The following is a 15290-nucleotide window of genomic DNA, read 5'->3' as shown; positions in this document are numbered from 1 at the left end:
GTAGCCGTATGGGTCTCCACATTTCTTACTTTAAATGAAGGAAATTATTTGCAGTATTTATATAATACAAGGATTTAAGTAGAAAAATATCAGTATATTTGGTGTTAAATATCAAAACAATGTAAAATAACAGCTCACAGAGTATTTTTAGAATGTGATCTGCTTTCAGTTATTCATGCAAATTAGGAACAGCATAATAGCCATGAGTGATTTGCTTATATTGTTGTCAGGAAATTTTGGATTAAGGTGATAATCCAACAGTTTGTTCCCTAGTCCAAGTTCAGGGCACACTTTATCTACAGTAGGGGTTCTCCATGCCGGTGGCATGAGCATCACCACCCCCAGAGAGTTGGTTAGAAATGTGAATTTGTGTGCCCTGCCTACCCCTGATCTACCAAACTGCAGCTGTAGGGCTGGGGTACAGCAGTCTGTGTTTTAAGGAACCCTTCAGGTAATTCTGATGTGCACTGGAGTTGGAAAACCACTGATCTGCAGTATGTAGAATGCGTATATAAATGATTTTAATAATCCAATATGTACCCCAGCATTTTAAAATTTATCCTGCTTGTAGTAAATTCGGAAGGATTGTGCTTTTTACTGTGTAAGTACAACTTGGCAAAATCTGGACAACCTTTCAAGAGATGCAGGTATCAGTATTTAAAATAAGATGATTCTAACAGACTTGACCATAAAGCAGAAATGTCTGTAGTGCACTTTAAGATATCTCTGTTTGGGATCCTTCACATTAAAATTTTATCACATAGTCTGCTTAATTAAGTACTTTGTTGACATAAATAATCTGTGCTGGAAATGACAGTCATCAAAAGCAAGAGTAATTGTCTTCTAACCCCAGGGAGGGGGATGAATCACCAATTTATAGAACCTATTCTGCTTTGGGCTAACATTTCTTTATAAACTAAAGACTATGGGGAATAGGAGCCGTGTGTGGGGTTAGGGTAAGGAAACCGGGTGGTTTTAGTCACACTTTCACTGAACCAGACTACTATAGTGCGGTTTCATCATTTTAATTGAATTGTGAAATTCTGAAATACGAGAGAATCAAAAAAAAATAAACCTTGTAAAGGCACATGCAAATAAATTGTTAACTGTTATCTATAAACTGGTCTCATGCTCGCTGACTAAAACAGATGAAAGCAATTATGGTCAGGATTACAGTGCCACCCAACCCCTCCCCACTGACTCCCTCGACAATTATTCAAGAGGAACAAGCAGTGGAAAATGAGAACAAGCAGCCAGCGATGGCAGTGTGCTGGGAACAAGAGTCAAGCATCAAAGAAATTAAGGCGACAGAACATGTCAAGAGTGGGGGGGTGGTTAGCACAGCAAAGGTTGCCAGTAGGTCAGATAAGAGGAACTAACCGTGCCCATTAGCTTTAGGAATAAGAGGGGTCAGCGGTCAGCCTGAGGACTGCTTTCAGTGCAGCACGCTAGGAGAAGCTAAGTTGCCATGTGTTGATCTGTGAGTTGGAGATCAAGCAGCGATAGCAAATTTCAGAGAGCATGATAGCTATCTTAACTGGGTAAGATTTTTATTTCTTTATTATGTAGATCTAATTGTTCACTGTATTATGATATTGATTTGGTATCATTTTATTTTAGCATGGATAAGCCTAGCAAATTATTTCTCAAGTAAATGTAGCATTTGTTCCAGGCTTTATGAATTATTGAAACTCAGCATTACTACTTTGCAGAGCCTCAAGGATCTAGGATCCTGGTTAAAAACCATTGCAATGTAGCAGTCACTGTATAATTCGTTTGAAAATCTGAAATACCTTTTAACATCTATTGTCTAATAGAATTTAAAGGAAAGTTAAGATTATATATCTTGTATACCAGGGTGGTTTGAAAACTGCTTGAATGCCCTGACTTGCTCTTAATTCACTACACACCCTGCATATTATTTTAAACATGGGATTATGAGATGTGATTTTGCTCTGCTCTTTGGATTGTCATTGTTTACTATTGTAAACCTATCTTTCAAATTGATTTTTAGCTTAAGTTTCAAACAGAAATATTTCTACTCAATAAACATTGAATACCTAGTATATTCCAGACAGGGCTAGGGGTTAAAAATAAATGGCACAATGCTGCCTTGAGATCACAGTTCATTGGAGAAGACAGGTAAACAAATCATTGCAGCTGTGTGATAAAAGCTATACAGTAGAACAAATTAGTGCCTCCACTATTCTAATCTACTTGTTTCCCACCCTGAGAGACTTGCTGAAGTGGTCATGCTGAATTTATTACTGGCAGCAGCTGTGAGTTTGCCCTTCAAAGTATTGTACTTAGCCTCTAGAAGAGTCTAGTAGATGATAAAAGTAACTTACTAAAGGGAGTGGGACTAATTTTAGTCAACACAAACAGACACAGCAGTGGTATTCATTCATTCTTGGAGACTAATAAATCAGGCATTGTAGACAATGCTTATTTTTCTGCTTTATCCGTTCTATGAAAATGAAATCCTGTTTGGTGAATTTAATCTTGTTTATATGTATCATTTTTTACTCACCTGATATAAATTACATTTCTAAACAAGCTTTAGTCTTTATGCTCTTTTATGTGGTGTGTGTTTTCTTTAAGCCACTTAAAAAGTGAAAATGTGACTTCAAAGTAATATTAAAATCGGTTCTTCAGAGTGTTTTAGTGAAGTAATTTGAATATAACAAAACTTTGTAAAACAAAGTCCCTACCATTCATCATCTTGAGGAATCTCCTTTTTGATATACATAGTATTTAACCATCTGCTTTCTGCCATTAGAGTCAGCTATCACATGCAGGTACTTTTATATTTAGTAAATTATGGTAAGATTTATCATTTATTATATTTTAATTATTGGAAGATTTGAAAATTTTAGGGTGTGAATCCAGATATAAGGTTTGTTGTTGTTTTTCTCCTTTTCTTTTCTGCAGAAAGTGACTATATAAGAAGGTGGGATGATCATAGTACCTCTTGCTAAGATAGATCAAAGATGTATAAGGCATGGTTTTGGCTTTAAATAAATTTTCAATATAATGGGCCTAAATATAGGCTTGGTTATTTAGTCGTTATACTGTCCAGCCCCTGCAAGGGGCATTTAAGGTGGTTTGTTTCAGGTTGTCCACACTGACCGATGGTCACTGCTGGCATCCAGTCGGGCCAGCCGGCTGGCTTTCTTAATTTATGAGATAGTCAATAAACTGCCAATAGCAGCCACAGTGAAACAGCTACAAGGCTAATCTACAAAGGAAGCTTAATTAATTTTGATGTTAAAAGGAAAAAAAACAGAAACTAGGAAAATGGAGATTTCTAAAGTGTTCCTTTTTGGAACACTTTAGAAATCATCAAAAACGATTTTTAGCTTTTGGTCAATCCAATGGTGTGTCTGACAGCTAAGCTGCTGGTATCCATTTGCAGTCCAATGCCAGGTTTCCCTGTGGTAGCCTTCTTAAAGCTATACATTGTTAGGATTTTTCCCATGACTTAAATGGTAGTCTTTTGCTCTTCTTTTTAATGATTTTGTGAGTATTTAGTGTTTGCTTCCTTTTCTTTTATTGTAAGCATCTTTATTTTTTGGGGGAGCAGATGATTATGAGTGTTTGGTTTCAATGGCTGTAAAATGAGCAATTGGATTTGCATCCCTTTCAACTGTTAAATTCTCTAATTCTTTCCTTTGTGACTTTTTTTTAACAAAATAATGGCTCTTTAAAATTTATTTATGGTTAGTATTTTACTTTGATTTAAAAACTTATAAACAATTATTCTCTTATTAAATGAATGAAAATAAACTGTCTTTAGGGGATTTTTTTCCCAAAACCCAGATCCATAGTTTCTTTTTCTATAGAATCAGTGGTAGATTAAGAACCTTTGTAAATACTAATTTTTATTTTTTAAATTTTACTGAGACATGTAATGGAGCTAGCAAATAGAAATTTGTCCTAACACTTAAATTATTTCATTGTATCAGTTGAAAATGCAGGACATTTAATTGAGCTGTTTCAAGTGTAAATGCCATTTAAGAACTGCTTGAATTTTCTTGGGAAAGAATATATAAAATCAAAAGTAACTTCGTATACTGACATAGTTAAAAAAATCTGTAAACACTAAAAAAATTGAGTGAAGTTTAGGTCTACAACTTTCTATGTTTTGAAATTTCATTCTGAATTGGGAGTGATTTGAAAAAAGTCAAGATTACTTGGGAATCTTTAGTTGACTCAAAGGACATTTTAAGTGATGAAGGATAGTTTAAATGAAAGGACTGGTTTCTAACAAGTTAAATTATTTTTCTTTTTAACTGTATTGGGGAATATTGGGGAACAGGGTCCATCAGCTCCAAGTCATTGTCCTTCAATCTAGTTGCGGAGGGCGCAGCTCAGCTCCAAGTCCATTCGCCGTTTTCAATTTTAAGTTGCAGGGGGCACAGCCCACCATCCCATGCGGGAATTGAACCAGCAACCTTGTTGCTGAGAGCTCCTGCTCTAACCAATTGAGCCCCAACTTAGCCATCTGGCCACCACTCCAGCAGCTCGTTGTCTTCAGTCTAGTTGTGGAGGGCGCAGCTCACTGGCCCATGTGGGAATCCAACCAGCAACCCTGTTGTTCAGAGCTGGTGCTCTAACCAACTGAGCCATCCGGCCACCCCTTAAGTTAAATTACTTTTGTAACCAGTTTGTTTAAATTTAGGGTTGAAATTAATCAAACAACTTTTCTTAGCTTGTGACCACAATTAGCAGATCTTCCAATTAGGTGGCATATTTCAACACTATATACAAGAGAGTAACTTTTCTTGTCTGGGTTATGCTGTAATCTTGCCTATAATGGATCTTGATTTTTAAAACCTAAACAGGATCAATAGAGAATGGGGTGCTAAACAGGAAGTCAGTTTTGTACATGTATAAAGCATGTTTACTGCATTAGCACCAACGGTGTTACCTTTTAAAATAGGAATGGATTTTTAAAGATTAAAATTATCACAAAAAAGGCACATGGGCTGTCTTCAGGTATTGAGCCTTCTCCATGCATTCTTTTTGTTTTGTGTCTTGCTTAATCGACTCCAGAGGTAGGGCGTTCTAACTGACTGCTGAGGGACCCTGAATTAGGGTTCTCCAGAGAAACAGAACAAATAGGAAATATACGTATATTGGTTATAGGAATTGGCTCAAGCAGTTTTAGAGATTGAGAAGTCCCATGATCTGCTGTCTGTACACTAGAGACTCAGGAAAGCCGGCGGTTTTGTGCAGGCCAAGTCTGAAGGTTTGAGAACCAGGGAAGCCAACGGCGGGATTCGCAGCCTGGGGGCAGGAGATGGATGTCAGCTCAACTCTTCAGGCGGAGAGTAGGTGTGAATTCCACCCCTTTCTTCACTTTTTGCTTTGTTCAGGCCCTCAATGGATTGGATGATGCCCACCCACACTGGAACACTTATTCAAATGCTCATCTCTTACAGAAACAGCCTCATAGGCTCACCCTGAAATCGTATTTAGCCAGATACCTGGGCAGCCCATAATCCAGCCAAGTTGACATAAAATTAACTGTTACTCAATCCAATTTGGGATAACTTTTTACAGAGTTGGGCGTTACTTACCCAAAATCTACCTGTGTGACTGTCTTTCATTGTACTTGTGCCCTCTAGTACTCCACAGAATATATCTAGTCACTTTTATACACTGTAAAATTTCAAGATAGCTCTCATGAGGCAGTCCTCCCCTCACTGAATTCCTTTCAGTTCTTCAGTGGACTGGTTTCCTGAGTCTTCAGCATTTCTTTATTATTATTTTACACTCTACTTCATGGTAATTCAGACCTGACCGATGCAAAATTTAGTAGGCCTGTTCCCTGTAATACAAATAAAAGTTGGTGTCTCTTCCTCATTCATTAGCATTTTGATATATTCAGCCATGTGCTTTACCTCCATAGCAGAGCTTCATTTATATTAGACATCATCAAGATTCTCTTTTCCTCTAGGTTTAGAAATATTTCTGTAAGCATTCCTCATCTGAAATGGTTTGGTCCTGTGAGAGGGGTTAAAAATAGCTAACATATATTTACCACTTATGTGCTAGGCTAAGTTCAAATTGTTTTACGTATATTAACACATTTAACGAGGTGTGTATTTACTGTTATTGTGTCTGTATTTTACAGATGAGCCTGTAACATTATAGGTGTGTTTGTCCGAGGCAAAGTACTCTAGGTCTATGATCTCCCATTGTTAGATGTTACTCTTGTCATTTGCTGCCTGAGAAGGCTGGGTGGGGTTGGGGGAGGCAAGCACTTATATCCGTGCTAATTAACATTGAGGAAATGCATACTGAGCTTTGAGTCAACTGAACCTTTGTCTTTGATTATATGCCGTTGCATTTTTTTGTATGTCATTTTTCTACAGTTATGTTTTGGAATTACATACTTAGTGCCAATTAAATTTAGTCTCTCATTGCCACCTGTCTTTCTAGATCCCAACACTGTCATCTGACATACTTGCTCATTTACTTAGCTTCAAGTGATCTACAGATTTGAGAACTAAAACGTCTGTGTGTTCAAGTCACTAACAAGTATAGAACAGTCAGGAATTAGGAGCCCAGTGATGCAGTAAAAACCACCTTCCAGGTTGTTCATCTTATTCTAATATACTTAGTTATATTAGCATATATTTTTTATCCTGCCTGCAGGAATCTCATGTTACCATATAATATTAATCATTTTTAGAGTTCTGTATTCCATCCTGTGGTTTACTTAACTACTCCCCTAAATTTTAGTTTTTCTAATAAGTGATGTTCTTGTTACTACCATTCTTGAGTCTAGATAACGTTCATAGAACCGCTCCGTGATCTATAAGTCAAGTAATTTTGTGAAAGAAGGAATTGGAATTCTATTATTAATAAAGCTGTCTCTTTATTGCTGGGATCTCACAGTCACCCCTTTGTTTACTTTTGGGGCCTTGCTCATCCACAGTAAAGCTTATGTGTCTGTTGGAATCTGCCTTATACGTCTTTTTGAAGACTATAACTTTTTGCCCAACTCTAGTCTAAAACCACCTGTTTTTTTCCATAATCCTTCAAGATTACCAACAGTAGTTTGATCAGAGATGTCGAAGGATTCTGGGATAAGTTACATAGGCCAAGAGGACTGCGTAGAGTAGCGATGTGTTTTCATTAAAATCCGTCTCTTTTGGGGCCTCAACTTCCACTTAACAACATTTTTTCTTAAACTTTTCAAATGGACGATGAACATCTTTTACAGAACAAAGAGAAGCAAAACGAGATGTTCTCCTTTCTGTTGTATCTCAATCCCAAATGGTATGTCTCTTTCTGGTTGTCGTGTTGTAGCTAACAAGTGAAACCCAAACTTTCTTGTCCTTAGCAGTTTTGTCAATCTCCCAGTTAGGTGAATGGAAGAGTGAAGGGTAGGCAGAGAGAAAAATAGTGCAAGGGGTTGTAGATGATCTGGAAATAGACAACAGCCTGATACATAATATGTGGGTTGTCGGTCACTTTTGGAAAGTGGCTCATGTGCATTTGGAGCTTTTGCCTGGCCTTTCCTTCCTTTCAACAAACTGGGGAGCTGAACATGGTTGGTAACCATGGACTTATCAAAGCCCCTATGGGTTGCAAAGTGATAGAAAACCCAACTGCAAAAAAGGATTGTATTGACAAATCACTGAAAAGATCGGGTAGGACTCAAGTGATCCCACACTGACAGGCACATTTCCTCCCTGTCATCCCTTCTTCCTCCTTCCTTCTCGCCCTCCCTGTTAAGAGACTTCTGCAGAGGTTCTCCGCACCTCAGATTCAAGTTCAGTAAGAAGAAACAAGTCTCTGCTCCAGAGTCACAGCAGAAGCCTCATTGCCAACTGTTGGCCCTCCCGTCACGTCCACATTTCTGGACCAGTCGTCGTTATGGCTGGGGATGTCTGAATATGGGGGCGGTCTACACCGAGAATTGGGAAGGGCAGATTCCCTAAACAAGAAGTGGGGCTATTACTGGAAAATGGGGGAAAGGATGTCGAGGTGGCAAATAACAAATATGTACTTACCATATCTCTTGAATTCTGATTTTATTATAAATTGGTACATTTGGTGTTATTTGACATTTTTTTTTTGACCAATGAAAACTTCCATTTCAACCTAATAAATGTGAGGATTTAAAGGGGAGACAGTACAGTGGAAGGAGCGTGGCTTTTGAGTCAAAAATAGATTCAAATCCTAGCTCTATTACATATTAGCTGTATTTGTCCTTACTGTTGAGAAATTTAAAGGCACCCAAAAAATAACGCCCCTTTCTTCTGCTTGAATTCTGTCTAGAAAAAGATCAAGATTGGCACATAGGAATAAAAATATTAGTTTTATTACTGACAGAAGCTGAAATGGAGTTATTTTGTGTGTGTAACAACAATGACGTTCTAATACTGAACCAGAACTGAACACTTACCTCCACCCCAGGCACTTTGAACAATAGTTTTTTAATCTGGCACCTGTCCCTAATAACTCAGACCAGAATGCACGAGTCCTGCAGACATCTGGCTCCCAAACGAAAGCTGAGGTGAACAAGTTACGTATGTCTAGCTGTTCTGGGAAAATGTCTTCTGTTAGGCAGCTCATTTCACCTCAGTGATAATTGGTGGGACAGGAGGCCAGAAGTTCTTGAGGAAAACTCCTCTTTGTAATCAGAGGAATGATGACATACATGCCTCCAACACACAGATTCACAAATCTTAATTATTTTATCTGTAAATAAATAATGATTTATTTTAGGGTCGGTGTCATGTTTAGATGCCAACAGATTCTGGGTATGAAAACTCAGGGAGATTATCAAATACCTACTCTCTCCAGTTTTTGAAGTTTATAATAATTGATGTGTGAGTAGGAGGAAACCCACTTTGCCTAGGAGATGAATAAAATTGGTAATAATTGGGAAAGCATAAGGATTTGTGAAGTGGGAGAAAGCAGGCAATGAAAGAAAATGTCTTACAGAATCCATAGCTATCACACCTTTGTAAATTGAACGCAAGACAGGCAGAATTTTTCACCACCAACCGTCCTCAGCCAGCTGGTATGAATTCAAAATGTTTAGCCCATTTCCCCTGTCCAGCGATTCTCACAGTGTGCTCCCTGGACTGATTAGCGTCAGTATCATCTGGGAGAATTTGTTAGAAAAGCAAATTGTGGAGTCCACCCTACTCCTATTAAAACTCAAACTCTGGAGGTGGGGCCCAGCGATCTATATTTTAAAAAGCTCTCGAGGTGATTTTGATGGGTACTGAACTATGAGAACCACATACCATGACTTGCAGACATCCCCATAACAGTTTCATAGCTGAAGATTAATTGCACTTGCCAGTAATCTCTTCTAGTTCCTAATTGTGAAACAGTTTATTTATTAAACATGGGGCATGATATTTGGGAAGGGAGAGAGTTGAATAGGTTAAAATAGAGTTTAAGCCTGAATGCCAAACAGGCATGAGCAACAGAACTGTATTTTCATCCTGTAGATTTAGATACAGTGGCATGATGCTTATTTTAAAAAAACTAAATGTAGCAGCAAAGTGCAGAATGGATGGATGTAGTAGATATTGGAATGAGAGAGAACGTGGAAGGGCGGGGCAGGGATTATAGTTTGTGTAGGGGGACTTGAAGATCAGGAAGAGAAGGGTTATAATAGAAGAGGCTTTTCAGAGGGAGGATTAACCCAACTCTGACTAACTGAAGCTGGGGAATGGAGTCAAAGATGATTTAAGATCAAGCCCAAGTAGGTGATTAGGATAATGGTGATTGGGAGAGGGAGCGCTCTAATTTGGGAATAAGGTGAATCCATTGTTGGGCCTGTATTAACTTGGAGGTGATTGTTTAAAGGACATAGATGGAGAAAGAGTTGAGAGCTCATCTCTCAGTAGTTTAGAATAAAAGGAGCATTGAAAGTATTTTGGGGGCGGTTGATTGGCCCAGTGGTTAGAGCACAGTGCTCATAACACCAAGGTGGCCGGTTCGATTCCCACATGGGCCGGTGAGCTGCGCTCCCCACAAGTAGATTAAAAACGACGATTTGACTTGGAGCTGATGGGTCCTGGAGAAACAAACTGTTCCCCAATAAATTTTTTTTTAAAAAGCACATTTTGAAGAAATTTAAAGTAATGCACTCATTGTTTCCTCAAATGCTTACTGAATGAGTCCCACGTGCCTGGCACAGTTCTAGGTTCTCGGGATAGCGTCAAGGACAAAGCCATGCCCTGCCTTCAGAACTCATGCTGGAGAGGGAGGGGGGACAACAACAAAATCAAGAAATGAACAAGATAATTTCAGATAAGAAATTAAGGGCCAGAAAAGAAAAGAGAGTAACAATGAAGAGTGATTGAGGAGTAGAGAATTTCTTTAGCTAGCTGGTCACATGAGGTAGTGACATGTGCCTAAAATCATGGAAGATAGTTTTAGGAAGCCCAGAAGAGGGTGGTGTTACAGGGTATCCTAGGAGAATGGCAGGAAAGCATGGTAGAGGGCTTGGTTAGCTTTTTTGCCTTTGCAGGAGCAATTCTATATGGAAGGTTTCGAGAGACAGGTCTGTGTATTAGAAAGAACATGGGCTTGGAAACATCGCAGGTCATCCATTTCAGGCATTTGTTAGCTGTGCAGAAGAAACTTCTCAATTTCTTTGAGGCTTGCTCTTTGTAGAACAGTGAATAGTAAGAACACCTCATAGGATTAAATTGTGATGATTAACTGAATGAATTTAAAGCAACTAGCATAGTGCTTGGAATATAGTGCTTAATGGTAACTGTTAATATTCAGTAATACCGAATGAAACAAAATTCAGTCATGTGAAATGCAGTTTCACGTAATAGATCTAATGTCTTTTGATATACAACTTTATTTAGAAGTTATACTTTGATCTTTTAGCATGTAAAACATTTTAAAGGCATGAGACTACAGTTCAAAAATATTTTTGTAATTAAATTATGGACCTTGATTAGCTGACCTGATGACACTTGCTCACATATACAATACTCTAAAATGGATTTTAGTAACTTTTAATTTTTTCTGTTTACAGATGTGTACATCTCATGATTGATACGAAGAAACTAGTCATGGGCCAAAGGTCAAGATACTTCTCTGAGAAATGTTGCTGATGCTGCTTTACAAAGTCATACAATGAGTGTTTGGTTTAAGAAAGATTTTCATATTTAAAAAAATTTTCATCTTGGAAATATATCAAGTGAAAATTAGAGTCTTTTGGGAAACATTTTCCTCCTGATAAATTATACTTGTAATGGGCGACATGGCAAACAACTCAGTTTCATACAGCGGAGTGAAACACACTCTGAAGGAAGCTAATCATGATGGAGATTTTGGAATCTCGCTCGCAGAACTGCGGGCTCTCATGGAGCTCAGGTCTACAGATGCATTACGAAAAATACAGGAGAGTTTTGGAGACGTCTATGGCATTTGCACCAGGTTGAAAACATCTCCAAATGAAGGTGAGTTTTATCACATTTGTTTTTAGTTCTCTGTGCAGAGAGTCCTGTATACTTGGTTCATAAATGAACATGCGTATATTGTCTTGGCTGCTATATGATGGTGCCATGGTTTTAGTGCCATTAAAGAGAGGTGAACTATCAGATCAGTGCAGTTAAAGTATGAATAACTTTAAATCAAGATATAATGTTGCACATTAATGTGTATATTTTCTGTTGCTGGGAGGAAATATTTTGTACTGTTGTACATATTGTTGCTGCTTGTTTGTCAGAGCAAGACTGTCTTTCCCCTCGAGCTAGATAGGATGGAATCAGGCTTGGTAGCCCCCAGGGCATTCAGTGGAAATAAACACTGCTCACCAGCCTTCATTTTGCCAGGTAGCTTAAAATAGTTGTCGCTGCCAGTAGCTGGCTGAGTTGTTTTTAACCTAAACATCTGAACCTAAGTTCAGATGGTCCTAAAGCAAATGGAGTAGATTAGATGGCAGGTTTTGACCTGGCAGACATTGCCTTTGATTAAAAATAATTTTCAATCATAGAATTATGTTGTTTCCCTACGTTTAAATAAACCTTTGGTTTCATAATTCTGACTTGTATTAAGTTTCTTTTTGAGACTCAAGAAAGGAAAATTCATTATAACTTCATCATCGTCTTTGAAAGAGTTTGATAAGGATGGCCTTTTTATACATTGATCATGTTGAACAGAAAATTAATGTTACGAAGTTGCAAATCGCAGAGGAGGGGGAGGATACATGAGGATGAATGGTGACTACAATTTATTTTAGTAAGGACGGGAAATTATTCATGCTAAAACTTCAAGTATATTAGCTTAAAGTATAAAGTATACTTTTAAAACTTAAAATATAAAGTGTATTCCAAAGCCAATTCTAGAGAAATTATGCAGAAGTGTGTTTCTTAACATTTTTTCTGAAACATCTTATGGCATGATACAAGTTTTGATAAAATTCGGAGGAATAGCAAAAAGTTATTTCTAAAATTGTCAAAGAATTTTAAATCACATTTTAAAAAATGTTTTTTAAAACCTTTATAGGATTCTGTGTAATGTTTTTTTAAAACCTTTATAGGATTCTGTGTAAATTGCTCATTGTTTTTTCTGAGGTAGCACGATTTTGAGGAAGAAAGTATCAGTATTCACACATATCCTAAAAGAACTTTCTCGAATCTCTTGGAATATTTCTTTTTTCTCTGCAAGACCTGTTAACTCCTCCAGATTTTCTGGATCTTATCCTCAAGTCAGAACCACTAGACACATGAACTCTTCTTAGTTATACCTTCAATATGTTGTACCATTTTAGGGTAGCTGGGATCCCTGTTGTTGATAAAAATTCAGGGAATCAAGAACAGAAGACCCATGGGCTTTAACAGACAGTAATTTGACAAAACTCAGAGTTTGTTCATTTTGCAAACCAACTTTGAGGTATTAGCTAGCTTTCTGTCACCTTAGCGATTTGTACATTAATATGCTCGTAGCAATTGGTAGCTTCATTAATTCAACCACATATACTCGCTACACTTAATCTAAAACCTGATTGTTGGATGTTTCATGATCACCATGTTGATGGGAGACTTGAACATTAAAAAGCCCTCAGTATAACAGCAGTTTGTTCATAGAAATGATATTGAGCTTCAGTTTCAAATCTGTACATAACTGCATATCACCCAAACATGTCTTTGTATTCCTCTGCTATTAATTACAATTCTTGTCTTCTAATAACTCGGTACCCGTGTTTGATGTGTTCTCATTTTTATAGACATGATTTCCCATTAGTTTCCACTGCGGTTTCTTTTGTGCTATTATTTGGGGCAGTACTGCTTGCATTGGTTTCGTTTGAGTTAGTGGAGTTTATTGAGTTAAAGGGAAATTTTACATCTAGTACAGTAGTTTTTAAAATTCGGGGAGGGGATGGTTATATACCACTTTAACAATATGATAGAAGCTGTGGATAATCTCTAGAAGTGTCATCAACACTTAATATTTTGTGTGCATTGTTGCTGCTTTGTGATAGTAAATAAATGTGTGCATTATTTTTCACTCTTTTATTCTTGGAAAATTCTTACTCATCGTCTTGCTAGAATTGTGAATTTAATTTTTGTTAAAAGTTATACAAATTGCCATCTTCATTGTTTATATATAGTTTGTCATTTTGAAGTATTTTTTATGGAATGTGAAAAAGGCTGTTTTAAGCATTGTGTTTGTATTTACAGTTGTAAGAATAAATAAGAGCAGCAGCAGCCTGACAGGAGTATTATTTCCAAAGGCATAGTTTTAGTTCAATTTAGATACAGTTCACTCAGCTAGTGACTAGTGTTTTTGTTACTGATCAGCTAGGCAAATGATGATAAATGAATCATCATCAGAGATAATCCGCTAGGAGTTTATCTGCCCAAGAAAATTATCTAGACACCAAGTACTTTTTTGTTAGTATAACCTGCTTATAGTCAGGGAAAGTAAGATTAAAATGATTGTTCAAAGTACATGAATTTTGGGTAGGTAAAATTGAAGTTCATCTGTCCCTTTCATTCATTCATTTATTCACTGACACATAACATTCTTTCATCAGATTTAGGTTATTAATTGTCATATATTTTATATACCCCTAAAAATAGATGTAGTGATGGCAGTTTTAATTGTAAGATAATTTAAATATATAATTAAATTATATCCCAGTTTCAGAGACGTTAATAAAATGTAAGAATATGCGCGTCTTAGAATTGCTGGGATATGTATTCAGCATGTTATCCGCTGTGTGGCAGGAACTTTTTAAAACTAGACTCTGAGCATACATACATTCATGAATAAAATAAAAATCCCTGCCTTGTTTTTACATGGGGGAGACAAATTCACAAGACAAGGAAATAAAATGTATAGTGTGTACCTGATACATTCTTTAGAGAAAAATGAGTGGAGAAGGAAAATCAGAAATATTGGGGATGTCAACATTAGATTGTTGTAAAGTCTAGAGGAACAACTTAAGACATTTCTGAAGAACAGCAACAACAAAATGATAGGTAACACTTTTTGTGCCAGATTAGTTGTTAGCACTTACAAATATTAACTCATTTTATCCTCACAGCTACCTTATCCTGTTTTACAGCCAAAGATCCCACAGCACAAAAAGGTTAAGCAACTTTACCGAAAGTCTCCTATATCATAAGCCCAGAGCAGGGATTTGTATCTCAACATACAGAGAACATGGTTTTAACCACTGTATTGTACTGCCTATTATAAAAACTCCTATCATGCAGCGTGCAAGAGTTCAGAATATTGAGAAAGAGATACTTGTGTTCTCTCAGTAGTATTTTTTGATGGCAGGAATTATATGATGGGAAAAAATTGATTTTTCAGGTTCTGTTTTATGGATCAGTCTTTAAAGCACATATGCCTTATCCATGACATGGTACTTGTGTGCTCCCTCATTTGGCCTGCTAATGTATTGCTTATTTTCTAGCAGAGTAATCCTTTAACTTGATTGGAATCCTGTATGTGTCCTGATCAATAGGAGGTGTTTTGAGCCAGGTGTGATTTTTCAAACTAAAAGCTTCCCAGTAGTTCTGATTAACCATCTTTACTCTTAAAAAAGAATCAGAACTGTAAATTCCAAGGTTAACTGGAATGGAGGCTTGTAACTTCCTATTTTTAGCTTTATCTATTAGAGCAAGTATCTATCTTACAGTCCTCAGGATCCAAAAATGTATTTGTATGTTAAAATAACGTGCTTATAGCATCCTAATTCAGTGAAATTACCAGTACAGTTTTTTTTCTTCTGTATCTTTGTTTTCCTACATCAACTTTTTATTCCTATTCTGCATATT

General features: G+C 37.0%; 1 protein-coding gene across 8 annotated transcripts in view; it reads left to right on the top strand.

Moving 5' to 3' along the window:
- Nucleotides 1-15290, top strand: part of ATP2B1 (ATPase plasma membrane Ca2+ transporting 1) — a 121699-nt gene that overhangs the window by 44405 nt on the left and 62004 nt on the right. For 7 of the 8 annotated variants that reach the window (XM_081058225.1, XM_081058226.1, XM_081058222.1 and 4 more), the window contains exon 2: nt 11033-11459. In XM_081058225.1, the coding sequence (XP_080914351.1) occupies nt 11252-11459 (208 nt within the window). In that variant the 5' untranslated portion in view covers nt 11033-11251. Of the gene's footprint in view, nt 1-1396; nt 1542-11032; nt 11460-15290 lie in introns of those variants that run through there. The other variant, XM_081058224.1, reaches the window with a different exon arrangement.

Source organism: Rhinolophus hipposideros, assembly GCF_964194185.1.
Source record: "Rhinolophus hipposideros genome assembly, chromosome: 9".
NCBI classification, from domain to species: Eukaryota; Metazoa; Chordata; class Mammalia; order Chiroptera; family Rhinolophidae; genus Rhinolophus; species Rhinolophus hipposideros.
This window is presented reverse-complemented; position numbering and strand designations above follow the sequence as displayed.